The 26,626-nt window shown below is 40.3% G+C and overlaps 2 protein-coding genes across 3 annotated transcripts in view; one reads left to right on the top strand and one right to left on the bottom strand.

Moving 5' to 3' along the window:
* akt3b (v-akt murine thymoma viral oncogene homolog 3b) overlaps positions 1–16,691 on the bottom strand; it is a 24,019-nt gene extending 7,328 nt beyond the window's left edge. Inside the window, exons 1-8 of one of the 2 annotated variants that reach the window (XM_079679267.1) lie at positions 16,403–16,691; positions 9,656–10,138; positions 3,452–3,577; positions 3,250–3,361; positions 1,777–1,921; positions 1,401–1,532; positions 834–899; positions 391–459 (exon numbers count right to left, since the gene is read on the bottom strand). In XM_079679267.1, coding sequence (XP_079535393.1) covers positions 391–459; positions 834–899; positions 1,401–1,532; positions 1,777–1,921; positions 3,250–3,361; positions 3,452–3,577; positions 9,656–9,701 — 696 coding nt within the window. In that variant the 5' untranslated portion in view covers positions 9,702–10,138; positions 16,403–16,691. Of the gene's footprint in view, positions 1–390; positions 460–833; positions 900–1,400; positions 1,533–1,776; positions 1,922–3,249; positions 3,362–3,451; positions 3,578–9,655; positions 10,139–14,588; positions 14,727–16,402 lie in introns of those variants that run through there. The other variant, XM_079679268.1, reaches the window with a different exon arrangement.
* LOC307037999 (protein SPMIP3-like) lies at positions 16,652–26,626 on the top strand. The gene is made up of 4 exons (XM_079679289.1): positions 16,652–16,784; positions 23,032–23,101; positions 23,717–23,800; positions 26,057–26,626. Exons 2-4 carry the CDS (start codon positions 23,034–23,036, stop codon positions 26,241–26,243), a joined length of 339 nt encoding a protein of 112 aa, XP_079535415.1. The 5' UTR covers positions 16,652–16,784; positions 23,032–23,033; the 3' UTR covers positions 26,244–26,626.

The following is a 26,626-nucleotide window of genomic DNA, read 5'->3' as shown; positions in this document are numbered from 1 at the left end:
TACTTTAGCCGGGCCGGCTCAGATGATTGGTCGTGCTTTTTACAGCGCCATGGCTTCCACAGATGAGATTTTTTTTTAATGTATTTATTGTCAAAGCATTTAATCTATTCATTGCTATCGGGATGTTAAGAGCATTCCATGGAATATAACAAAAAGTGTTTCTGAAATAAATTACCTACACTACCTTTAAGTAATAAATCTCTAGCATCATCAAAAACCCAGGACAGTGCAGACACTCTCCCACAGCGAGAGGAGTGAGAGCTTTCTGTTGAAGCTCTCCTCACCATTCTTCAATAAATCTTGAAATAACTTCCATGTTAAAATAAGACGGAACATCAGCCAGCATCAAACATTTTTTTTTTTTTTTAAAGCGACCCTTTGAAGTCTCACCTCTCCTCCGTTGACGTACTCCATTACAAAGCACAGCCGATCCTTCGTCTGGAACGAGTACTTCAGAGACTGCACACACACACACACACACACACACACACACACACACACACACACACACACACACACACACACACACACACACACACACACACACACACACACACACACACACACACACACACACACACACACACACACACACACACACACACACACACACACACACACACACACACACACACACACACACACACACACACACACACACACACACTTTTAAAGAAGCTTTGTGATCTGCGTCTCCTTTCTGTGCACGACATCTATCAAGAGGTCTTTGATGTGTTCCTGCTTCTCTTTATTTATATCTATTCACATATTTTACAGCAGCACAGCACAGGTGTGTCTTCATGTAATGTGTTCATCGACATGCTGATACTCACAGTTAGGAATGGATGCCGAGTGTTTTTTAATACCCTACTTTCTGTGAGTGTGTGAGCAACTTCATCCTGCGATGGGAGATAAAACAGGAAAGGAGAGAAGTGGAGATTAGTCAGGAGACAAAAGGAGACACTTTCTTGTTTTAGTCACAAGGAGGAGGATGTAATTGTTAGGGAGGTGTGTGAACATCGGGACCCTGCCATTTCAAACCAATCTGTTACTGAGATTTCTAAATATACATCTCTAGACTAACACAGAAGGTGATGCATTTTCATTTTGGCTATTTTCACACTTAAAATCATGATGAATTTGCTTTCAAATCTAAAATATGACATTTCCATCCAGCGACCATTAGCATGCTTTCCAGGAAAGGACCATATTTTAATCTTATTTTTATATATCTATTTCTTTCAATTTATTTGATTATTTATTTCCAATTGGATGCATTTCTATCATGTTCCCTTTCTTTGTATTGACTTTGTAGATACAGCAAAATGAAAAAAACAGTTGAAACTATGAAACTGAAATCAAAACGAAGGAAAGTGAAATAAGTGAAATAATAAAAGGACCTTTGCTATGATGACTTCCTTCTTGAGGATCTTCATGGCGTAGTAGATGCCGCTCGCCTTCTCCCTCACCAGAATGACTTTCCCAAAAGTGCCTTTGCCCAGAAGCTTCAGATAGTCAAAGTCATTCATTGTCTGCAAACACAAACAACAGAGGAGCATGTGAGGAAAGAGCTTCTCCATCATTCAACACACTCACAGCCTTCTTCATAACACAACAGCCATTAGTATTGCTTTTAATCGCAAAAACAAAAAGGATACTAAATATGAGACGGGGTAAAAAAGGTTAAATGTGTTAGCATCTCCTCTTGACGTTTGTTTATTTGTTTAAAGAAAGTCTTTGTTTTGAGTGATATTTGGTTTCTGCTCTGACGGTCACCTTCCGTTTGTAGTGTCCGATGGAGGTGTCCATCTCCTCCTCGTTGACGTTCTCGATGGCGGAGGAGGGGCTGCAGAGGATGCCCTCCTCCTCCTGCTTGGCCAGAGACTCTGCGACCGTCTGGATGGCCTCGGCCCACTCGTCCCTGCAGGACACAACAACAACAACAACAACAACGGGTTAAAATAAAAGAAGGGAAAACTCACTTTTTTGGTTAATTGCTTTCAACTCTAGCTTCAGCTTTAGTCTGAACTTTAGATTTATTTACTCAGATTTTCAAAAACCTCTGGCATTACTTGCTTTATTCGTGCAAGACTCCACATAGGTTTCAAATGTCTGACAAAAGACTAAAGCAGTCAAAATCCTGCAATCTCAGTTGATCACACTCAACCTGCCGGCCGAGGGGAGACAGAAACATAATTCGCTGCCTCGAGACCACCAGAGGAACACAGAGGAATCACAGTAATGACTTTTCTTGATGTTTCCCTTACTCACTAGCTTTGATTTAATAGAAACTTGCACCATTTACATCCCAGTGCTTTTATAACACTTACGGCCCGTCTACACTACAGGCATGAAAAAATCTTGAAGCTGGGCGTGTCTGAAGCTTGGCGATTTTTTGCGAGCAACCAATCACATGAATCTCCCGCCCCCGACATACAAAGCAATAGCAATGTTCAAACGAAGTAAACTGGATATAAACTCTCCAAACAGGCGAAAAAACGATCAGTTTCACCCACTGTCTCTGCCACCTCCCTCCATGCCTGGTTCCTCCGGTTTGTATCCCGGTAAATAGTTCTGGTCGTAAAGAACCGGGTGATTTGCTACCGTAATATCTCGTTTGGAATATGAGGAAATGAACTGTAGACGTACCGTTAGGAAAAAAGTTCAGAATGACATTGAATTTGTTGGTTTCCTTTCATATGTTGGAGCTATGTGAGGCAATGAAAGGTCCAATGAACACAATCACATATTCACTCCCTTAAAAACCTACAAGGTGCCTCTGCTGAGCTGTTAGAGGATGTTGTTAGCAGAGTCCAGTGACAGGTGATCAGTCATACTATGTACATTATATTGGGTTTTTGAACGAGAACCGTGTAGAACTTGGAGTGGAGCTGCAGCCCCCCCCCTCCCCTGTTTCCTGTCTTTCTTCTCACTGCTGAGACAAACACTCGTTCAGGACTGAGAACCAAACATTTGATTTGTCCCTAAAGCCACGCCTTTTAAAATGTTTAACATGCAAGGCAAGTTTCCTTTCCTGGTAAAGGACAATGTGGAAAGGCTTCAGGTAACAGCTCCTCCACACAATTAGTGTTTCTGGTCGATGTCATCTCTGCACAAATACTCAATATTCCAATCCACTTTATTTCTATACCACATTTAAAAACAACAGAGTTGAACAAAGTGCTGTACATCAAGGAGGAGGATGAGGAAGAGGAGGAGGAGGAAGAGGAATAAGAGGAGGACGCTCACCTCTCATCAGGAGTGTCCACGTGGAAGGTCCTCTCGATGACGGTGGTCCACTGCAGGCAGCGGATGATGAAGGTGTTCGGCTTGGGCCGCTCCGTCTTCATCAGCTGACATTCTGCAAGAACCACAGAGAGAGGGATTTAGAGATGTGGGGTTCTTTCTCCAGGGCAGGAAGCGTGTTGCCTGTTGAGTCTGACTATCTTACTTGCTACAGAGAAGTTGTTGAGGGGGTACGCCAGGTCCGAGTCCTGCGGTTTGTCCTTGTAGCCGATGAAGGATCCATCTGACTTTAGCAGGAAGTAACGCGGTCGCCAGTTCTTTATGTACTCACCTGGAGGAGAGGAGAATACAAAGGGACACCAACAGGTTACAGATGCACACAAACTGAAAGATTGACAATAAAGTTGACTTTGACTAATATGAGTCTGGATTGTATGGCAGTATCTCTTCTTTCACCCTCTGTCTAAAACCAGAGCCCAGTCCGCTGGCCAGCTCTGTTGTGATTGGTCAACCGCTTAGCGATGTCCCGCCCCTTAGACTAGCGCTCCAACACATTGTACGTGATAGGCTATCTCTTTTTTATTAATGTGGAGAAGCCTGTCTCTCTAATGTCGGTATTAGCCTGATAAGGAAACTGAGCTGTCACATCACTGCATTATTCAGTCTGACTTCATTTAGGCTGTTTTCTTGAGAGGGGTGTTATTACCTAACTAACTAAATTGGCAGTGTGACAAACAGTCCAATAATTAATTGTTTGACTAACAAAAACAAATATTAGTATTGATTCATCATTTTAGTATTTATTTACGCAAACATTTAAAAAAAGGTTGTTTTCAGACACTTACATTTTTTTAATTATATCATCATATCAAGTGAATTCATTTCAGTTTAGCAGGCAGTCAGGCCTGACTGCCTGCTAAACTGCCTGACTGAAGGGGCAACTCTCCCCCCAAATGTAAGGCCCTATTTGACTTCATGGTCACCAGTTTTTATTATCTTGCTTTGGTTGTGTGTCCTTACTTTTCCCTGTATCTCTCTGCATTTTATTCTCATTAATGATGCTGCTATGAGACCTGCATTTCCCACTGGGGATTACCTTACCTTAAGATGTACCTTAACTTATTTTGATACAAAAAGAGTATAACAAAATAATATGCCTGCCTCTCTTGATGTCCTATCTGAAAACGTGGCCTTTCCCTTCGACTAAATTCCCCTTTGTATACAGATCTAATTGGTTCCTCCATATGTGACGTCCTGCCCGATATCCTGTCGAGCAAGAAAGCACTTAGCAGTGAAGAAGATGCAATTTCAAGTCTCCAAACACCTTTGATTGTTACAGGTGTGTTCATCAACTGAATACTCAATTCATGACTACACTGAAAACTGTACAACTAAGGCTCCTAATATATAAATAATGTATTTTCTGCGTTTTTCTAAAATTCAGTTTGTACAGCCCACTTTCCACAGCGTCCTGAACTGCATGTGAACTCTTGAGTTTTGCTCTCAAACAGCCCGGAGAGGCTGCTTGGGGCACTTTTTCTCTGAGAGGCCGTTTGGCCTGAACTATAAGAGCACACAGAGGTGCAATAAACAATTGGGGGACTTGTGTGGGCCGGAGAGGAAGGAACCGGAGTGTTAGGTCATCCTCTGAAAGCTCATAGTGCCACTGAGAAACTTCCCCCTGTGCCACACACACACACACACACACACACACACACACACACACACACACACACACACACACACACACACACACACACACACACACACACACACACACACACACACACACACACACACACACACACACACACACACACACACACACACACACACACACACACACACACACACACACACACACACACACACACACACACACACACACACACACACACACACACACACACACACACACACACACACACACACACACACACACACACGGCAGCTCCGCTAAGCCCTGCTCTCCGTCTGGCAGGTAAACAGCCATTGTTTGGAGTTCTGTTCTTCAAACTGGCCACACTAAGCTGCATGAAAACACAACTCTTCTGACTGTGTGTTTCCCTCAGGGCCCATTGCAGTGACTTCACCTGAAAACACTGGGCTTATGTTGTAGCATGGACCAGTTTAAACAAAGCTTTTCAAAAAAAACAACAGTCACACACTACTTTCTGTCAGCTCTGTTGGATTGCTTACTAAACTCAGGATTTGCTGTTGTTGTAAGCCAAGGTTTGTGTCACAACTTCTGGATGAATAACTAAATTGTGTGTTTCCGGAATTACATTGTGCCAATTAGAGGGTCAATAGAAAGAGTCAGGAGACAGCTTACCAAGCTGTTTCTGTCTGTCCCACTTCTAACAAGATAAGAGCAAGAACAGTTTGGTTGTTTATTGACTGAAAGTTGCAGAAGAACAGATTCAGCCAGTTCTCTGTTGCTTTCATTTCTGTGTAAACAAACTACTCAACAACAACAACAACAGCTACATGTGTGCTCCAATTGCACACCACATAATAATTATATCTTGTTTTTAAAGAGGCCCTATTATGCTTTTAGGGTTTTTATTTTCCTGTAGTGTGTTCCATCGGTCTGCAAAGCTTACAATCCCTGTTTCTATTGTTTAGCGCTTCAGCACATTGTACTGATTGGTTAACCGCTTAGAGATGTCCCGCCCCTTAGCCTATCACAACAGAGCCGACCAGCCAACCACTCAGAGCAGACTGGGCTCTGGTTTCAAACAGAGGGTGAAAAGAGGTGCTGCAGCACAGGCAGCATGAGAAAAATAAAGAGCTTTTTGAACATTAGAGCATGGAGACATGTCCCAGTAGAGATACTACATACTGATATGAACCTTAAGCATAATAGAGCCCTGTTAAGTATGAGTATGTTTATAATGATGAATTTGGAAATTAAGTATTTAAAAAAAAATACTATTATAATTATATTTTGAATGGTAAAGTATGTTTCTGTAGAATCAGCCCTACAAATCATCTGAACAGATCCCCTGTAGAGAGAATTAGAAAGTTTCCTGTGTGGAAAATATGTGTTACAATTGAAGCGTGTAAATGCAGCGCTCTTTGGTGTGAAAAGTCAGGTAAATTATAAAAAGGAACAAGAAAAGGAAGTCAGTTGAAGAATACCAGCGAGCAGCAGCCATCTGAGGTAGAACATGTTTCATTTCCCTAAACGACAAAAACCCATTAACCACGGCAGACACACAGATACATACATTCATTCAAACCAACAGAAACACAGACAGCCACAAGGAGTAAAACACATCCGCCATGTTTCAATCCAACTGTCACGTTTGCAATAAATCAGCTTCCTCTGTGTGAAGACTACAGAAAGGAGAAGCGACATCTTAGTGTTGTTGTTCCCGTTCTGTCAGATAATGTCAGCTGTGGTAACACCTTTATTTGAGGGGAACGTAAAGAAAACATTTTGTAGCCAGACCGTCAAATCCTGCTCAAAATGACTAAACATGGCTGCTGTGATGATATGTACGTTACAGAAAAAACTTACTCTGTAAAACATCTGTAATAGTCTGGCTCAATATAAATACGATTTACTTAACTTGACTATGATGATTAATAAGATAATGGTAATAGGCTAGTGGAGCCTCGCAGATGGGGGTGCTGCAGCCCCCTCAGCAGCACCCCCCCCCCCTTCCCGCGTCCATTCGCGATGTCTCGCTGTCTCGCAGATCCCACGCAGCAAGCAGGAAATGAACCCAGCTCACACTGTCCGCTCCTCGCAGCAGCGAGCCGCGCAACGTCCCGCCATCACGGCACCCAGACCCCACGAAGCATTCTCATCTGTTTGTCATTGCTGGTGTCATTTCCTGGTTGCTAACAAACGCCATTGTAACACATAATCACTTATGTTCCACTGTAATGGTGGTGGACGCATCAGAACAGAGTGGGCGAGCTGACCAATCAGAACACAGTGGGCTCACAGGGAGGGGGGGGTAGGAGCTCCAACAAGCTGTGTAGGACAGAGAGTGAATACACATACTATACAGAGATGCTGTATGAGAAACCAATGTGAGTTTGGAAAATTGCACAATGTAAATTTATTCTAGTAGACATCAACAATGGAATTATGATCAGTAGAAATGGCCATGACACGGGACCTTTAAGTGAACTGAAACCAAAAGCAACAGAGGAATTTATATTACATCCTTAACCAGGGACACTCAACTGGTTTAGCCTTTATAGTGCTGATTATTTGACTGGATTAACAAGTATTTCAGCTTCTCAAATGTGCACATGTGCTGCTTCATGAGTTTTAATTAATTCAGTCTGGGAATAAGTGATTGGCATGTATTCAACATTTCCTGTAATCTTACTGAGTTACTGATGAAAATAATACAACTAGTGTTTGCTGCAACACTGGTTGTATCAGTCCTGACCAGCACACTTAGTAGTCTACTATTTATTGTCTTCTTTTCCTGCCTAGTGTCTCTGGGGTGCTCCCACCAGGACAAATCATATTGTAACAACCAAGCATCCTAATGTATAATTCATTTTCATGCACAGATGTATGGACAGATATCAGACTTTCATGGGCTTATTGAAACATTTCATAGTAAAAGAACATTTTGTTTCCAAAATAATTATTTTAGGTTTTTGGCAAAGTTGTAATCAAGACTATAGCAAATTGCATAAATGAAGACGTTTTCGTATTTTCAGATCCAAAGATCGGTGATGTTATCTTACAGCTGACTCCATTATTATATATTATTTGGTTTAAACAACTTGTATTCAAACCCCTTCTGCACTCTCAAAACTGCTTGGATATATATCTAAATGTTAGCCTTCTCTTACTGAAACTAATTCAGGAAAGCAAATGAAAGCTGGGACCTTTGAAAGAAAACACTAGAGAAACTCTGAAGGCACTTTTTAACCGTGCGTGAACACGACAAAATGTGCTGTGCCAAGCAGTTCACCCACCACTCCTACTGCATTACTTATTCAATGATATGGTATGTTTACATCAATATTTAATATACAAATTCAGAAGAAACCAAAGGAAAGGAGCCACTTTAGGGAGAAGGCTATTCTATATTTTTCTGACTGTCAACCAAAAAAAATATAACGCCCAAACCACACGATGTGTCGCTCTTATTATTTAAAAAAGACTGCCATAGATTAAGATTAAAACATGTAGTTTATATTTGAAAAAGTCTAATTAATTTCCCTTTAAAAAGCTGGCCATGTTAGTGTTTGAACATCATAACAAAGAGGAAGTAATACATTTGTTTTTGGGACTATTTTCAGCATTGAAATAATTCACATGTTGTGATCTAGTGAGTATTTGGTCAATCAGAGTATATTTTAAATTGTGTACTTGTATATATACGCATGTCTTTCTACTGTTGGTATTTATATGTTACATTTTTCCTACTTTCATACTATTTTATAGCTACTGTAACTAGGGATGCTCCGATCAATCGGCCGCCCATCGATATCAGCCGATACTCACTCTCTGCCGATCGATCGGTGCTCTCTAAAAATGCCGATCGCATGACGTACAATACATGACACTTTTCTCTGTGCGGCAAAACAAGCTCGCCAAAATGGCTTGACCGGTCTGGCAGTATTTTACGGTGTCCGAAAAAGACAGTAAAATAGCGGAATGCAACTTGTGTGAAGCAGAAATCCTGTAGCTCCGCCCGCTGTGACGGACCGGTGAGCGGAGAGAAACACACACTAAGAGTTAGACCTAACACACTTAGCTATTTATCTACCTCTGGAACTAAACTAGTTATTTATATATTTATTCTTCACTGTCGGGTCACTCATTACTGAATCAGTGAGCTGCATGAGATACTGACGGGCTGTCAGGAGAGAGGGAGAGAGAGGGAGAGAGGGAGAGAGAGACAGAGAGAGAGAGAAAGAGAGCGCTTCCGCTTATTTCTCCCGTGTTATTCTCCAAAGTTAATTTAAACTTGAATAATGTTCTTCATTTGAATGTAATAATTATGTTGGTTGTTTGTGGAAGCTCCAGTGAAGGAGCATTAACTGAGTTTCAAACATCACTTAAAATGGAAGATCCCCCTAGGCCCCGCCCACTCGATCGGATCGGCCGATACTGATTCCGGCGATCGGCCCCAAAATTGGCAATCGGAGCATCCCTAGCTGTAACAAAGCAATTTCCCGATTTTGTATCAATAAAGTAAATCTAATCTAATTAAAAATAAAATGTTGATTATTTGCATTTTCTATTAATAACTTTCACATAGAATCAATATCTTTGTATTCGGGATAGTGGGAAACGGTACTTCGATCTCTGTCTGTACACACAAAAGGAAAGATTGACAATAAAGTTGACTTTGACTTTTGATATCTGAGGAAACGTTGAATCAGTAAAACCTAAAAGCCACCTCTGGGTGAAAACAGGACTCACCTCTTTTCTGGACCCAGCCTTCCTTGATGACGTTCAGGTCGCTCATGGTGGCTTCTCCTCGTCTCCAGTCCTCCCACTTCTCCCAGTGTGCTGACGCTGAAGGGAAGGTTGTGGGGGTGGGGGTGGGGGGGGGGACAGCTGAAGCTCAGTCAGCCTTCAGTCTGACCGCCGCTTGACCTCCGACCTCCAATCTACCTGCGCCCTCTCTCACCTGACCTCAGATCTGTTGACTTGTCTCCCACAGAGTCTCTTTATTTTTCCCAAAATCACTTTCTCTTTCCTCCTCTCGCCCCGCCAACCCAACTTCCTCTTGTTTCTTCTTCTGCTGTTTCTCCCTCCCTCGTAGTATCCCTCAGCTCTTCTTAATAGCTTTTTGTCTCCCCTATTTCTCTCCCTCCCTTTTGCTTCTCTTCCTCTGTTTCTCCCTTAAACTTTGTATTTGTCTTCTCCTCCTGTGTTCAGGCGCTCCCGCGGTGAGTCAGCCTGGAAGGAAACGGAGGCAGAGAAAGGAGAGAGGGAAGGAAACAAAACAAACACAGCAGGTTAGTGGATGGTTTCCTTCGCATAGCAGGACGCCACTTATTGTTCCGAATCTTAAATCACACTTCCCGTCTCCTCACATCCTTGTGTCCTTTCTTCTTTGCCTCCTCACACTTTCTACCTTAACCAACTTCTTTCGGTCACCCTTAATAATTCCTTCGTTCCATCAGTCGTTACTTAACATTTAACCTCCTCTTATCCCTCCTTCTTTCTTAACTCCCGCCCTTCTTCCCTTCCTCTTCATCATTTCCTTGTCTCCTCCTACCCCCATTACTTTCTTCCCCTTCTCTTTATCGGTCCTTTCTGAACCACTTCTCCCCAACTTTCTTTTTCTCAGTCCTTCCTGAGATTTAGGAAACCTCCCTTTCACTTTTATTCTCCAACTGCTTCCTTCCCATGCCCCTACTTTCATTCCCATCATCTTCTCTCTCCTTTCCCATTTCCTTGCCTCCTTACATCACTCCCCACCTCAAATATTGTCCTGCACTTCATTTGTTTCTTCCTTTCTCCTTCTCTCCCTTAAGGCCTTCCCCAACCTTTTATTTATTCCTCTTCTCTTCCCTTAAACCTTCCATGGGACCCATTTTCCTTTACTTAGCTCTGTCGTTACTTCCCATCTACTTTCTCCCCCTCTCGCCTCCTCTCTTTCCTCCCTTCCCAGAATCCTTCGATATATACACTTGTACCTCAGTCATTGAACAATCCACACCGATATTTCTCCTGCTCTTGTTTCCTCCTCTCTCAAACTACTTCTCCCTGACTTTTATACCACTTCCCTTCCTTCCTTCCTTCCTTCCTTATTTCGACCCTCCTTTAGAGACCCTTCTGTTCTTCCAAATCATCCATCCATCTTTTCCTTGGCTGCCTTTCTCCTTCCTCACACTCTCCTATTCCCCTCCATTCCTCACTGACTCCTTCCCTCCTAACCAAACTTCCTCTGTAAATATATATTACTGTCAATATTTTCTGATCAAGCAAGTATTCAAAATGTAAGTGACTAATTGCGCAATTTGAAAATATCCCTTTAGTCTCTGGGAAGATGTGATAGGTGTGTGTGACCACCATTTTCCAACCATATTAATTACACATTGTGAATGGCCATCGGTTCTTTGTGTGTGTTTGACCAACGATCTGCCCCTAAAAGATTCTAAAGTACAATATCAGCACGGTTGTATTTGACCTGGGAAAATGTGCAATATGCAAGCTGTTCTTTGTGATATGAGATCATTAAAAGTTATATTTAATCCATGCAAATATACTTGAAACTCATGCATGACAGGTTGAACAAATGGATCTGCAAATTGCAATTAACAATCATTTCTAAAACATTTGCCCGAACAGCACTCGGGGTATAGAGAAGTATAATAAATAGGAAAATGATGCACTTTAGGGTGATTCCCTTTATCTGACCCCCCGCCCCTTCCTCCTTGTCCCCTTCCTCCTCATCTATTGCCACACCCTCCCTTGTTCCCTCCTACCTTGCCCTCACTCATCTTTCATTGGTTCACTCCCAAACCTTCTCTCTATCTTCACTTCACCCCTCCCAGTGTTCATTTTATTAAGGAAAACTATGACTAGTTCTGTCCGCAAACAAAAAAATGTTCATGACTAAGCAATGACAAGACGGCACCTTGAGAGAAAGAAACAATGATATATTTCAGCTTAATTAGATTGACTCGAATGATCAATGCGATGTAATCTGAAGACTAAAAGATAGACAAATGTTAACACTGAAACTAAAATGAATGGACAAAAAAAAAAGACAAAAATGGCCATTCAACGAAAACTTTACTGAGACAAAAACATGATAAAGATAAATGTGACCAAAAAAAGGACATTTGAAAAATTAGGTAGCAAATGAACCCTAAACCCTCCTCCTAAGTTCTTCATCAGTCTCTTTCATTTGACCTTTTTGTTATCAGCTGCCTTCTCTAAAATATAACTGAACTAGAAAATCTCTGTACTTTCCCAAAAAGCATGACCCAGTTTATTTAAGATAAGCCACAGACCCTTCTGTGAGCAGCTCTACGTAGGAACTACTTTCCTTCCACTAAACAACACCAGCAGCCATATCACTGCGCAGAAGCAAGCGTCCTGGAGGAGAGGCTCATGACAGCGTGAGATGTAAACAGTAATGGCGTTCTCCTCGGCTGCGCTGTAACATTATCTAAGCAACTCAGAGCCAAAACAATCTAGGAGACGACTGATAAATAGCATCACAAATTAGAGGCCTAACATGCATATCTTGATGTTCAGTCCCTTTAGACCTCTGCGAGCACTACTAGATGCATATGCTCAAATATTTCAAAAGATCTTCCTGTTCAGTCTCACTATTACAACAATGACTCATGAATGATTGTCTTGTATTACATCACAGTACAACTGTAACTGCTGCACACGTCCTACTGTTCACACTGTAGCTATACATGTTTTCATTACTGTCCAAACTTCATATATCCAGCATATCCATGTCAGCCCTTTACTGTCTATTATATGTATTATTTATCACACCACTTGGCACATGTACATTACTCTGCACTTCTGGTTAGATGCTAAGCTGCATTTTGCTGTCTCAGAACCTGTCTTCTATGCCTTAACAACAACAACAAAGTTGAATCTGATCTCATTACAGGAATGCCCATAATGTTACCCATCATGTCATAACCTCTAGGTCCTACTGCTACTAGTATTTTTACAAGAAATATAGTAAATAAATTATGAGTTTTTCCCCTCACGGCTATAGCCATTCCTGCACAATTCAGTGCATTGTGGGTAAAGATCACATTCCCTTTAATGACTGTGAATCATAATTTGACATTTCAGTATTTTCAGAGTATTCTGTGCTAGAGATGTTGTGGAGGGAAAACTGGCCACATTTGTTTAATTTACTGAGCAGACCTGCAGTTGTATCTTATAAAAAACTGGCCTATTACATGTTAACTTTATATATATGTTACAATGAATTTAAAAATACAATATGATTATTTTTCACATTGACTTTTCCACCATAGCATTTCATTATCTCCTCTAAACTAGTATTTCCTGCACACGTTAATACGTTATGGGTAATGATCACACTCCATATAATGGCTATAAAACATCATTTGTAATTTCAGCAGGTAAACAGGTTAATTTCCTGCAACACGCAGAACACACAACATCACTAGGAAGATACAACGCTGAAAACAAATACAAGCCTTACAACAACAACAACAACAATGGCTGACAGGAGCATGACTGTGCAGTCATCTTATCACATGATGTTACCCATGGTGAAATAAACTTTAGATCCTATTTCTAGTATTAAAAAAAGACATTAAACAATCTCATAGCCTCACTGACCTTTTCTTCCATAGCATTTCATCATCTTCCCATAACTTGTTTTACCGTTATAATTGTACATATTGTGGGTCAGAATCATATTCCATATAATGACTCTGAGTCGAGACGGTCCATGATCCTTCAACGCACAGCACACACCATCAATGGGAAGTCAGGGGAAGGAAAACAGCTGCGAGCCCTCCGATGATAACAACAACAATGGCTGACAAGAGCATGACTATGTAGTCTTCCTTTCACAGGAATGACTACATCATGTTACCCATGAGGAAATAACCTTTAGATATGAATCCTGGCATTTAAAGAAGATATTTAACAATACAATTGTTTTTTCTCAGAGTCTAACTGACCTTTTTTCAGACTAATCATCTTTACATAACTTGTACTACCTTTATAATTGTGGGTAACAATCATATTTAGATTTGACTCCTTCAATTAAAAAAGTTAAACATTAAAAAATAAAATACCACAACAAAAATAATGTTATGTCAGAGTCAAATTGACCGAATCCCACCATAGCATTCACTATGTCCACAACACTAGTATTACCATTACAATTTAATTCCCTTTCATTCACAGCGCACACACCATCAAAAATGAAGATCAAATGAAGACAACAAAAATGGCTGACAAAAGCAAAGCAGTCATCTTATTACAAAAATATCTATATCATGTATCCCAATGTGACATAACCTCTAAGTGGTACTTCAATAGATAGACAGACAGACAGACAGACAGACAGACAGACAGACAGATAGACACATAGATATATGGATAGATTAATAGATAGATCGTTTATTTATCCTAAATTGGGAAATTATGTTGTCACAGCAGCAGTGTTGTCAAGCATTACACGAGTTAAAAATATTTAAAAGATAAAATTAGATTTAAATATAATACAAATAAAAATGAACATCAGCAGCAAGTTAATTCAAAAATATAAATTACATACATCACTAGAGTATCTATCTAGGTAACAATGATATTCTCCCTAATGACTGTGAATAATAATTAAGGTAAATTGGCCTTGTTCCTTCAATGCACAGCGACACACCATCAATGGGAAGATCCGAGGCTGGGAACAAATGAGAGCCCTCCGATGACAACAAAAACAATGGCTGACAGGAGCAGTCGTTGTATATTTCAGAAGCCGGTTCACAGCTGCGGCCCTCGGTTACACCAAACCAAACCTCCGCCACTAACTGACTTCAATTTATCCACCAGGATTTGGGTTCCTGCACCGCACCACAAACAAACAAATACTGAAACAACAGCTTTTGTTTCAAGGGCGTGTGGTGTCATTATCTCGTTACATAACAACATCCGCTTGGCGTGCTCCGTTTTATATCAATGGGCGAATAAATGTCTGGTTGGCTGCGACGTTTAAACCCACGAGTCAATGTTTTTAAAAAGGGGATAAAATAGTCCCGGTGTGAAACGGAAGGGTTGTGTGGGACAGGGTGGCCTGTGATGGCTCGGCTGGAAAAGGATGAAAACTAGCCAGGGATGCTAGCGGGGAGGAGGAGGAGGTGGTGGAGGAGGGGTGATGCTAATGCTAATGTTAGCCGGCTGGAACATGGATGGATAAAGAGAAGTGGATACAGCGGTGGAGGTGGGACCCCATTCATTCCTATGAGAGTAGCTCAGTGGCGAATGAAGCACGAAATAGACTGAGCAAAAGTACCCGTATGTGGGCCCATAGCGCATGCGCAATTTAGCTTAATTTCAAATTCAGAGTTAAACTCATGTTATTTTGATTCATACTATTACTACATGTTATCATCCCATATGTACTATCTGTATTTCTGTCTTATTCTGTTGCTGCTATGACACCCTATGGGGCTCAATAAAGGTCCATCTTATCTTATATTATAGCCGATGTATATATTTCTGCTAGAGTAGTAACGTTTATCTTTCGGTTGCTGCAGTATTTCCGTCTTGAATAGAACACTTTAATTTATCCAGAATATAAAAGGGAAACATAACTCTGGATTCAGCTTTTTAGAGCATTTTGGAACTTTTCTTAACTTAATTAAAGTTATACATGTATTTGTACTGGGTAGTTGATTTCGTTTTAAAAAATATATACGCTGAGTCCTACATTTTATGGTATTTCATTTGAAGGTTTTATGGTATATTTACTGTCTCTTTGTTGTATTTTTATCTCATTTTACTTTTTTTTTAAATCAATTTTCTTGTATTTTTTACTATATTGTTGGGAGTTTTTGGTTGGGATTTTCTTTGCTATATCTAAACTGTAGCTACTGTGCATATGAAAATAAAGCCTTTGAATCTTTGAATGTAAGTCAATGGGGGAAAGTCATTTTGGGCCCAATAATGCCACTGACTGAAACGGAAGTTCTAGTACCACAATTTGACCACTACCTAAAATGAGCTTCACCGTCCGGCTCACTTCCTGAGGGTTTGGTGGGCTGGAAGGCTCGTTAGCTTGTTAGCATGTCTGGCTAACTGACAGCCGTTGGTATAAACCGTTATGTTCATGTGTTTCAGATGGAAAAACCCTTGAGACGCTGTGTTTTTTAGCGGATGGGAGACCAGGGAGGAGGGGGATGAGAGGGGGATAAACGGGGAGGTTGGGGGTCTCGTTCATCACGGAGATGGGCCGAGGCCAGACGGTACCGTTATACCCTCCCCTCCCCTCCTGCAGCAGCAGCAGCATCCCGGCGCCGCATCCCTCCTCACACTGGCGGATGACGAAGCTAACATCAGCTAGCCTAGCATGCTAACCTCCGCTCCGGGCTCGACACAAACCCATTCACCCGGTGCAACCCCCCCCCGAACCCCAACACCCCTCCTCCCCCCCCAACACGTTATATCACCTTATAAGAATAATAATAATAATCTCACCTGGTAGTCGAAGAATGAGATGCCCCCCCTCCTCCGCCTCTTCCTCCCCCTCCTCCTCCTCCTCCTCTATGGGCACTGGAGCATCCAACAGCGGGGAGAACAGGAGGAGGACAGCGATGCATCCATAGCCGCTGACACCGTGGAAAGACGATGAAATATGAGGTTTATTTGTGTTAGTGTGTGTGTGTCCCACAGCAGACAGACGAGAGAGAGTGCGGTGGCAGGCAGACAGACACACGGACAGACAGACAGCAGACCCGCTCCTGCTCCTCCGCAGCTCCGCCAGGAAACCTCGCTGCTCTCCGGCACGTCACGTTCAGCCAGATCTGACTGGGAGGACTCCTGCTGCCTTCAGGGGCGCGTCGGAAATGTGGACGTCGAGGTGGCACATGACTCAACCCAACTGGAAAAAATGTGTTTTGGGTTTATAAGATTCAAAGGTGTAATCAAGGGAGGAGGGTTAGAGCCACACGAGGAAAACATGTTGGGATGTTACACAAAGTTGTTTCTTTTTTAACTCTGATCAAACCTCAGTCAGAAAAAAAAGTCAGAATTCCGAGATTTTCAAGAACAAAAAAATCATTTGAAAAATAATTATATTTGCTTCAGAAAACCGAAAGAATAATACAGACTTTTATTCAGAAATGTGACGTTTTTCTCCGAATCTTTATCTAAGAAATCTGACTTTTTTCATAGAATTTGTATTTTTTGTCTGAATTTTGACTTTTTCACAGAATTCAAATATTGTTTTCCTTTTGGTCACATCTCAAATCTCTCTCTAGCCCTATTCCTCTTCCGTATCAGAGGTAGAAAAAGTAAGCAAATATCTTACTTGATTAAAAGTAATAATACCACAGTGTAGAAAAACACACATTTACAAGTAAAACTCCTGCATTCAAAACATGACTCAATTAAAAGAACAAAAGTATTTACATCAAAATAAGTACAAAAATTGAAAGTACTCACTCTGCAGATTTGGCAATTTACAGAATATTATGTATTATATTGGTGGATTATAAATGATATCTGAAAATAATTTAGATTTTGCAGCTGGTATAGGTGGAGATAACTTGATTGAATGTTTTATACTGCAATCCATTATAAAAAGCTTTAATCATTCATTTAATTTTCGAATTAATTATATGAACTCGCAAAGTAACCACTAACTTATCTTGTCAAATAAATGTAGTGGAATAAAAGGTTCAGTATTTTCCTCCAAAATGTAATGCGTTAGAATTTTGAAGTAGCATAAAATAGAAATACTCAAGTACAGTTCAAGTACAAATACCTCAAACATTTAAGGAAGTACAGTACTTGAGTAAAGGTAGTAAATAGTAAATCTTGAAGAACTAAATCCAGATTGAGTCATGTTTTCAAAATCATACTAAGAGGTTAAAGTCTGTGTATGAAAAATGTCCCAAAAAGTCAGTGATTTTATGATTTATGATTAATATTGCTGCTGCATTAATGTTTATGCCATGCAACAATAAAACAAAAACTCAATGATTTAACGTACTTTTCTGTAAGTAGGACTCTGATTTTACTGCTCTACATGTCATGCTCTTAGTTTAATCTACAGCAAGGCATCATATTGATAAGAACATTTGATAATATATTTGTGTCGCTGACCTGTGAGAACCACGTATCTCTAAAATAAATATACACTGTGTGTGCGCGTGCATGCATTTATGGACATGCATATAGTGACAGTAAAAAAAACAGCTATTTAATTTTAAATAATATTGTATTAATCCATACATAAAGCTATAAAATGTCAGAAAATTGTAAAATAATGTCTCAATATCCACCGTCAAAGAGGATTTTTTGAAACAACAATTTCAATTAGACCAACACTTAAAACCTCAAATATAATGAAAGTAAAATTACATAAAAGAGAGGAGAGAAAAACTGACAAATCCTCACTCGTGACAAGCTACACATTTATGACCCAAACGATGAATCAATGATCACAATGATTATAAATTAGATTACATATTGAAACATGAATTAATGGACCAGTTATGTGTTGATTCTCTCCATGTCGATCACCATGTCTGAGTCTGTACACATGGTCTGTACAGTATGTTCCTTCACACTGGGAAGCAGGAGTTTACAGGGTGTACCTGAACGCAGCATCTCTCTCCTCATGGCATCCAGGGCTTTTGTTGGTCCCCGGCTTTTGTTGTCTCTCTCCCTCCCTCTCTCTCTGCTGGATATATGTTCACATTCAGTTCATTTTGAATTCACCTCCCTCTGATCCACATTAGACATCATGCATTATCATCCATCCTCAGAGTAACACTCACACACACTGATATGATTTTGCATGTTGACAGTCATTTCCCCCCAGACTTTGACACTGTTATTGATTTATTTAGGCCTACCTAAATGTATAGCACCCCTCCCTCCCTCCTCCTCCTTCCTCCCTCCCCCCCCCCTCCCCAGCGCTCCTGTGAATGGATGCTTTGTTTGAGGATCCTGGTCCCAGTCTGACTGCTGCTGCTGCTTTGCATTAATCAAGTACAGTCTGAGAAAGAAATAACAATTCAAATCCCACCAACCAGGTCTGGGTCAGATGTGTGGAAACCATTCAGGGCGTGTCAACACATGACAAATAATGTCCCCACCCAAAGAATCACAAAAGAAAAGACTAAATTAATTAATTCAGCAGTATCAAACAGGAATACAATACATTTCATGTGAAAACAAATCTAACTTAATGCAAATAAATCGGATTAAATCACTCTCATTCCCCCAATTCACAATATCTTTTTACAAAATGGGAATATTCTATTTAAACCTTCACAAATATACTATAAACGTGGCTTATCTTTGACCTGCTAAAATCTATTATTGCTTTGTATTTGTAATGTTTCTCTTGTATACTAATTAGATTGTTAAAGCTTTAGATAATTGGTGAAGACATATTCATTTTTTCCCTGTTTTATATATTTTAATTGAGTTAATTCTCTTTGTTGTGTTTATTCTTCAAGACTCTTAAAGCCTTATGATAGCCATTTGGCAGTTCTTTTTTTTATATTTTAATGAGTATAATGCTGACCTTTTTGAGGTGGCATTGAACTCAATCTTATCCTTTATTGGTTTTACTGACACTGATGTCCTATATGTTTAAGAAATAACTGATAGAAACTCTGAAAACAGTCAATTGTAAAACCAGTATCTAAAGCCTCTCTAGCATCCTCTAGAGGAAATCTTAACACACACACACACACACACACACACACACACACACACACACACACACACACACACACACACACACACACACACACACACCATGTATACATCACTTCAGGGGACATTACATTGACTTACATGCATTTCCTGGAGACTTATCCTGACCTTAACCATAACCAACACATGCCTAACCCTAACCCTTACCCTTCACCTTACCCTAACCCTAATCCTAAACCTAACCAAGTCTTCACCCTAAAATGAATGATTCCCCTCATGGGGACCTCCAATTTGTCCCCATAAGGGAAGCCAGTCCCCACACGTGACTGTGTAAACAGATGTAGGTCCCCACAAGTATAGTAATGCTAGGCCACACATACCCCCCCCCACACATACACACTCACTCACTCACTCACACACACACACACACACACACACACACACACTCACTCACTCACTCACTCACTCACTCACTCACTCACTCACTCACTCACTCACTCACTCACTCACTCACTCACTCACTCACTCACTCTCACACACACACACACACACACACACACACACACACACACACACATACATACACACACACACACACACACACACACACACACACACACACACACACAGGCCTAGGACACGGTGAAGAAAACAGTAAAGTTTCCACTCAGTCCTACGGAAACCTTAGTAGTGTGTGTGTGTGTGTGTGTGTGTGTGTGTGTGTGTGTGTGTGTGGTGTCAGTTTCTTCTGTTGTCAGTGTTCAGTGTTGGGTGTCTCTGTCCAGGACATCTTGCAGAGATAATATCTGGAGGATATATGGAGGAGAGATAAAAGAAGATAAACTAATATGAGAACAGAGGACACTTGTTTAGATGAATCTCAATCTGAGCCATAAAGTCTCTCAGGTTACCTTCTCTTAAAAACAGACTCTGAATCAGCGAACTGACGGTGACTCAGCATTTAGGCGACGTCTCTCTCATCTACAGGTAGGACTGATGGACGTCCTTCTAATAACAGCTTTCTGTTCTACATTGTCTCTGTTTTTTTCTAATTGACTTCATTGTATATTTGTTTATTTGTTCAATCAATTGCATTATTATTGTTATTTTTTATATATTTTAGAGCAATAATTGCAAATGACTTGATAAAAAAAGAAGAACTTACTATTCCTTCATGTCTTTTAATAGAAACAGGTGTGTAGATGGGTGTGGCCAAAGGGGACCTTGCAAAATGCACTTTCTGATGTCTTTTATACATAAATGTGTCCCCGGTGTGTCAGGGAACTCACGCAGCGTCAGAAAATAAAACCCTCTCTCTTTTCCTCTGTACCCAAATCTATAAAAACGGGGGAACAACGGAGCTGACCCAGATTTGCGTCCGATATGACGTAATATCTGAAATGTGGACCCACGGACCTATCAGAAACGTTGCTATCAGAAACAATGCCCGACTGTTTTGGACGTAATATGGTCTGTGTTTACATTAGCATCGCTAACACTCAGAGCTAACCTGTAGCCTACTGGAGAGCATGTGTGTGAAGAAGCAGGAAATAAAAAGGAACTCACCTTGTGGTATAACCGGCAAGAGAGAAAGCCTTTGAGCTCCATACTGTTTCAGAAATAATCCTTGATAATCCATGATATGGCGTTTCATCACGGCAGTATTTAGTTTAGACAGTAGCTGCCGGGTCCCTTATCAGCTCAGCACCCTCCTTTAAAAAAAAAAAAAGAACTTTGTACCCCAAATCAGCACTTTTGAAACAGGAAGTGAAATAGAGGGATATGAGGTATGGCTAGAATGGGTGACCTGTTGGTTTTTTGAGAAAAACACTTCATAGACATGTTTTTTATATATTTGTATATATCTGAGACCTATGCTATTGCCTAAAAATAGCATGATAGATGAACTTTAAGTAGAAGTGTTGTTTATGGACTCAGGTTTAGTTCTTAACAACTTAGTGCAAAGTATAAGAGTTCCTAATATTGTGTGTGTATTGCCCTCTACTGGTTGAAACCATCTATTGCATTTGAATGTTGCTATTGACTGATCTGGAGTCAGCTTTCCAATCAGTAAAAGTACATTTCCTCTCATACTTTTACTCAAATATAGTCATATTGACAATGCAGGACTTACCTGTTAAAGAGTACTTTTTACAGCGTGGTATTAGTACTTTAACTTTAGAAAAGACCCTGAGGTACCTACAGTTTTATGTATTGATCAGACACACATATTAAAGGTTTGGTACAAAGCAATCTTTAGACCCGATGAGCAAAAGTCAACAAAGAAATCCTTTTAAAAGTAATCTTTTTAGTGCCCAGTTTGAATCATGTAATCTTATTAAACATCCCAGTGATCATGAATCCACTTCTTCATAGAAAACAACCAAGGAAACAATCAGAAATATATGCTTTAATGTAACAGAAAACATGATAACTGTTAATGCATTGAAGAGACTTTTTTGTTGGGTTGGCAGCAAAAGTGATCAAATGTGAAAGTGCAGCAGTGTCACGGAGGAACTGAGCTATATTCTGAAAATGGGAGATTAATACTTGAGTTAAAATATGTGAGCATAATCTGGAAGATAGCTTTTTTATGATTGTGATATAAACTGCCTCCAGATCAGCCAATATAAAAAAGTTAATATGTAATAGCCAGTGTCAACCATAAGAGGGTCTTAGCCTTGCATTCAAAACAACTACATTCTGATAATTTGCACTAAACAAGTCTACAGAAACACTTCTGTAATTAGATTAACTTCTGCACCTCTTGCAGAATCTATACTCTACTTAGTAAGTAAGTAAAACATTATTTATATAGCACCCTTTTCAACACGGATGTACAAAGTGCTTTACAGTACAGGTGTACTGTCATGACACAATTCAAAGTACAGCTATAAAATGTAGAATAAAAGGCATAAAAAAAACGCAGGTAACACATAGGATAAAACACCAATGAAAGACAGCTACTAACTCACCTCCTCGGAAAAGGTGGGTCCTTAACTGCCCCTTAAAAATGTCTATTGTTCTCTTAGTTTCTGGGGGAGTTCGTTCCAAAGCCTCAAAGGCACGGTTCCCCTTAGTCTTTAGCCTGGTTCGGGGCACCCTTAGGAGGCCTTGCTCGGAGGACCTCAGGGCCCGGGTTGTGCTGTGAGGGTGGATCAGGTCATCAATGTAGGCCGGGGCTTGGCCATGGACTGCTCTATATGTGAAGAAGACCAATAAGTACTTACGAGTATCATCTCAAAGTAACAAATACTGGAAAAAGAGTCTGTCTGCAAACATAGGGGCAAAAGCACAATACAAGGAACTCAAATACTTTGCACTGAACTGACAAGATTTCAACTTCAATCCATAAACTATTACCCATCCATATCAATAGTTTTTACTCTGTCTGCTCTTACCCTCTCCCTCTTTACATTGATTCTTCTCCTCAGTGATGTCCGGTTCTGGAGCTGCTGTGAGGCTGCACGAGTTCAGAGACGATGGACCCACGGTAACACCAAAGTGAGTGAAAATATATTTCTAAAATGTAAAAAATAACCATGACATTTATAAATCAGGTTCATATTTTTGAATGAAATGTTTTTGATGAAAAATGGGGAGAATGGATAAGATACAGAACATAACACATTTCGAATTAACCTCCACTTGAATGTGACAATTAATTTACGTATGCTTTTTAATCATGCATCTCTTATTGTTTAACTATAGCATACAAAATATTGTAGAATTGTATTTAGTTTTCTTTTATTTAATTTGGGGATTCTTATTTAGTTTTCTTTCTTTTGTCTTGTATGTACTTTAGTTTAAACTCTATCCCATGTTGTTATGTATGTAAGGAAGAGGATGAGTGCCACAGGTGAATTTTAGTTTTTAATTTTAATTTTAGAGTTGAAGATTTGAACAACTTAAAAAAGAAAAAAATCACTTTTGGTCAGATACAAAAAAAAGTTCAAATGTGGCAATTATTCTCTTTCGCATATATTTCTTAAAATGCAAGTAAAAAATCAATTTAGGTGAAAAGCGGCATGAAGCCCTCCAAATTTTTATTTAATCCTTTGAAAAGGTACTGATACGTATTTTTTTCTAGGTAGTTTAACTGTTTATTTCATGTTTCAGGTCGTCTCGTGTCGGGAGAGATGTGCAGGGATTATATCCAGGACAGCTGGGTCGACTCCACATTGCCCCCTCAAAGGATTCTGGGTAAGGCTCTGCCGTTTAAAATGAGAATACAAATCATAAATCCTTTAAATATACTGCGTTACATCTGCAGAAAGAGGCAAAAGTGAAATAAGTAGAATAATGTGTTAAATAAGAAAGACAGGAACATGTAGCATAAAATCAAATGTGTACAAAACCATATCAGATCAAATATACTGTTATATTTATGTATATCTGATCATTAAGATGTTTTTTTCTGATCTAAAAGCTTTCGAAGAGAAAGCCAATACTTTTATTAAAGGGGACCTATTATGCATGTGTCCCCTCTTCTTCATGTGTCTTCTACATCAACATGTGTCCCCTCTTCTTCATGTCTCTTCTACATCAACATGTGTCCCCTCTTCTCCATGTCTCTTCTACATCAACATGTGTCCCCTCTTCTCCATGTCTCTTCTACATCAACATGTGTCCCCTCTTCTTCATGTCTCTTCTACATCAACATGTGTCCCCTCTTCTTCATGTCTCTTCTACATCAACATGTGTCCCCTCTTCTTCATGTCTCTTCTACATCAACATGTGTCCCCTCTTCTCCATGTCTCTTCTACATCAACATGTGTCCCCTCTTCTTCATGTCTCTTCTACATCAACATGTGTCCCCTCTTCTTCATGTCTCTTCTACATCAACATGTGTCCCCTCTTCTCCATGTCTCTTCAACATCAACATGTGTCCCCTCTTCTCCATGTCTCTTCAACATCAACATGTGTCCCCTCTTCTTCATGTCTGTTCTACATCAACATGTGTCCCCTCTTCTCCATGTCTCTTCTATATCAACATGTGTCCCCTCTTCTTCATGTCTCTTCTACATCAACATGTGTCCCCTCTTCTCCATGTCTCTTCTACATCAACATGTGCCCTCTCTTCTTCGTGTCTCTTCTACATCAGCATGTGTCCCCTCTTCTTCATGTCTCTTCTACATCAACATGTGTCCCCTCTTCTTCATGTCTCTTCTACATCAACATGTGTCCCCTCTTCTTCAAGTCTCTTCTACATCAACATGTGTCCCCTCTTCTTCATGTCTCTTCTACATCAACATGTGTCCCCTCTTCTCCATGTCTCTTCTACATCAACATGTGTCCCCTCTTCTCCATGTCTCTTCTACATCAACATGTGTCCCCTCTTCTTCATGTCTCTTCTACATCAACATGTGTCCCCTCTTCTTCATGTCTCTTCTACATCAACATGTGTCCCCTCTTCTCCATGTCTCTTCAACATCAACATGTGTCCCCTCTTCTCCATGTCTCTTCAACATCAACATGTGTCCCCTCTTCTTCATGTCTGTTCTACATCAACATGTGTCCCCTCTTCTCCATGTCTCTTCTACATCAACATGTGTCCCCTCTTTTTCATGTCTCTTCTACATCAACATGTGTCCCCTCTTCTTCATGTCTCTTCTACATCAACATGTGCCCTCTCTTCTTCGTGTCTCTTCTACATCAGCATGTGTCCCCTCTTCTTCATGTCTCTTCTACATCAACATGTGTCCCCTCTTCTTCATGTCTCTTCTACATCAACATGTGCCCCCTCTTCTTCGTGTCTCTTCTACATCAACATGTGTCCCCTCTTCTTCATGTCTCTTCTACATCAACACGTGTCCCCTCTTCTTCATGTCTCTTCTACATCAACATGTGTCCCCTCTTCTTCATGTCTCTTCTACATCAACATGTGTCCCCTCTTCTCCATGTCTCTTCTACATCAACATGTGTCCCCTCTTCTTCATGTCTCTTCTACATCAACATGTGTCCCCTCTTCTCCATGTCTCTTCTACATCAACATGTGTCCCCTCTTCTTCATGTCTCTTCCCTTTGATTCCACATTCAAATATATACATATTTGTTTTCTGTTTAGTTTCATTTTCTAATTTATTGGACATTTTAATTTGGTGATTGTGTTTATTTTAATTCCTTTATTTCTTTTATTTGATATGTTTAATACTCAATCTTCTTTAACTTATTACATTTATATACATATTTTATTCTATTTTATATAGATTCTATTTTTTTATCTGTACACATTTTATTGTACATTTTGCTTTATTTCTCTTTATTAATTTATGTTTTTATCGCACATTTTTACTTTAACTTCTTATGGTTAAATACATATTTCATTTTTTCCCTTCATTTTAACCTATGTTTTATTTTAATCTAAAATGTAGCATCTCACAAAATCCCATTTCCCCCGGTATTCTGATTCTGAAACATAAATAAGTGTCTCTCGTCTCTCTTGTGGACATGTTGCAGCTTCAGTCCTCTCAGTGGAGCGTCTCCGTCCCTCTACGAGTCTCCAGATCCTCCGTATGGAAACGTCCAGCAGAGCTTTGACCTCCGAACCCTGAGAGCGCTGTCTGTCCTCCGTCCTGCTGTCCGTCCTCAGACATCGTATCAGGAGCACTTCGGTCTCCTCTCTTTCCTCAGTAATCCACAATGATACACTCCTGAGTCCTGCCTGATAGCGCTGATGGAGTGCAACAGTGAACACCCTGTGTGTGTGTGTGTGTGTGTGTGTGTGTGTGTGTGTGTGTGTGTGTGTGTGTGTGTGTATGTGTGTGTGTGTGTGTGGGTGTGTGTGTGTGTGTGTGTGTGTCCATAGCATTACTATCCTCGTGGGGACCTAAATATGTTTACACAGTCAAGTGTGGGGACTCGCCTCCCTTATGGGGACATAAGGAAGGTCCCCATAAGGGGAATCATTAATTTTAGGGTGAAGATTAGACTTGGTTAGGTTAAGGGTAAGACATGTGTTGGTTATGGTTAAGGTTAGGATTATTCTCCAGGAAATGCATGTAAGTCAATGTAATGTCCCCTGAAGTG

The sequence above is a fragment of the Notothenia rossii genome (genome assembly GCF_949606895.1).
Source record: "Notothenia rossii genome assembly, chromosome: 1".
Taxonomy (NCBI): domain Eukaryota; kingdom Metazoa; phylum Chordata; class Actinopteri; order Perciformes; family Nototheniidae; genus Notothenia; species Notothenia rossii.
Note: the sequence above shows the minus strand (reverse complement) of the source record. Positions and strands in the feature narration are given on the sequence as shown.

Bases quoted from the DNA above. Each gene is read 5' to 3' on its own strand.
- LOC307037999 (XM_079679289.1), top strand. From the start codon at position 23,034: ATGTCCGGTTCTGGAGCTGCTGTGAGGCTGCACGAGTTCAGAGACGAT. The intron at 23,102-23,716 runs GTGAGTGAAAAT...TTCATGTTTCAG, and splicing joins GGACCCACGGTAACACCAAA to GTCGTCTCGTGTCGGGAGAG. The intron at 23,801-26,056 runs GTAAGGCTCTGC...GACATGTTGCAG, and splicing joins GCCCCCTCAAAGGATTCTGG to CTTCAGTCCTCTCAGTGGAG.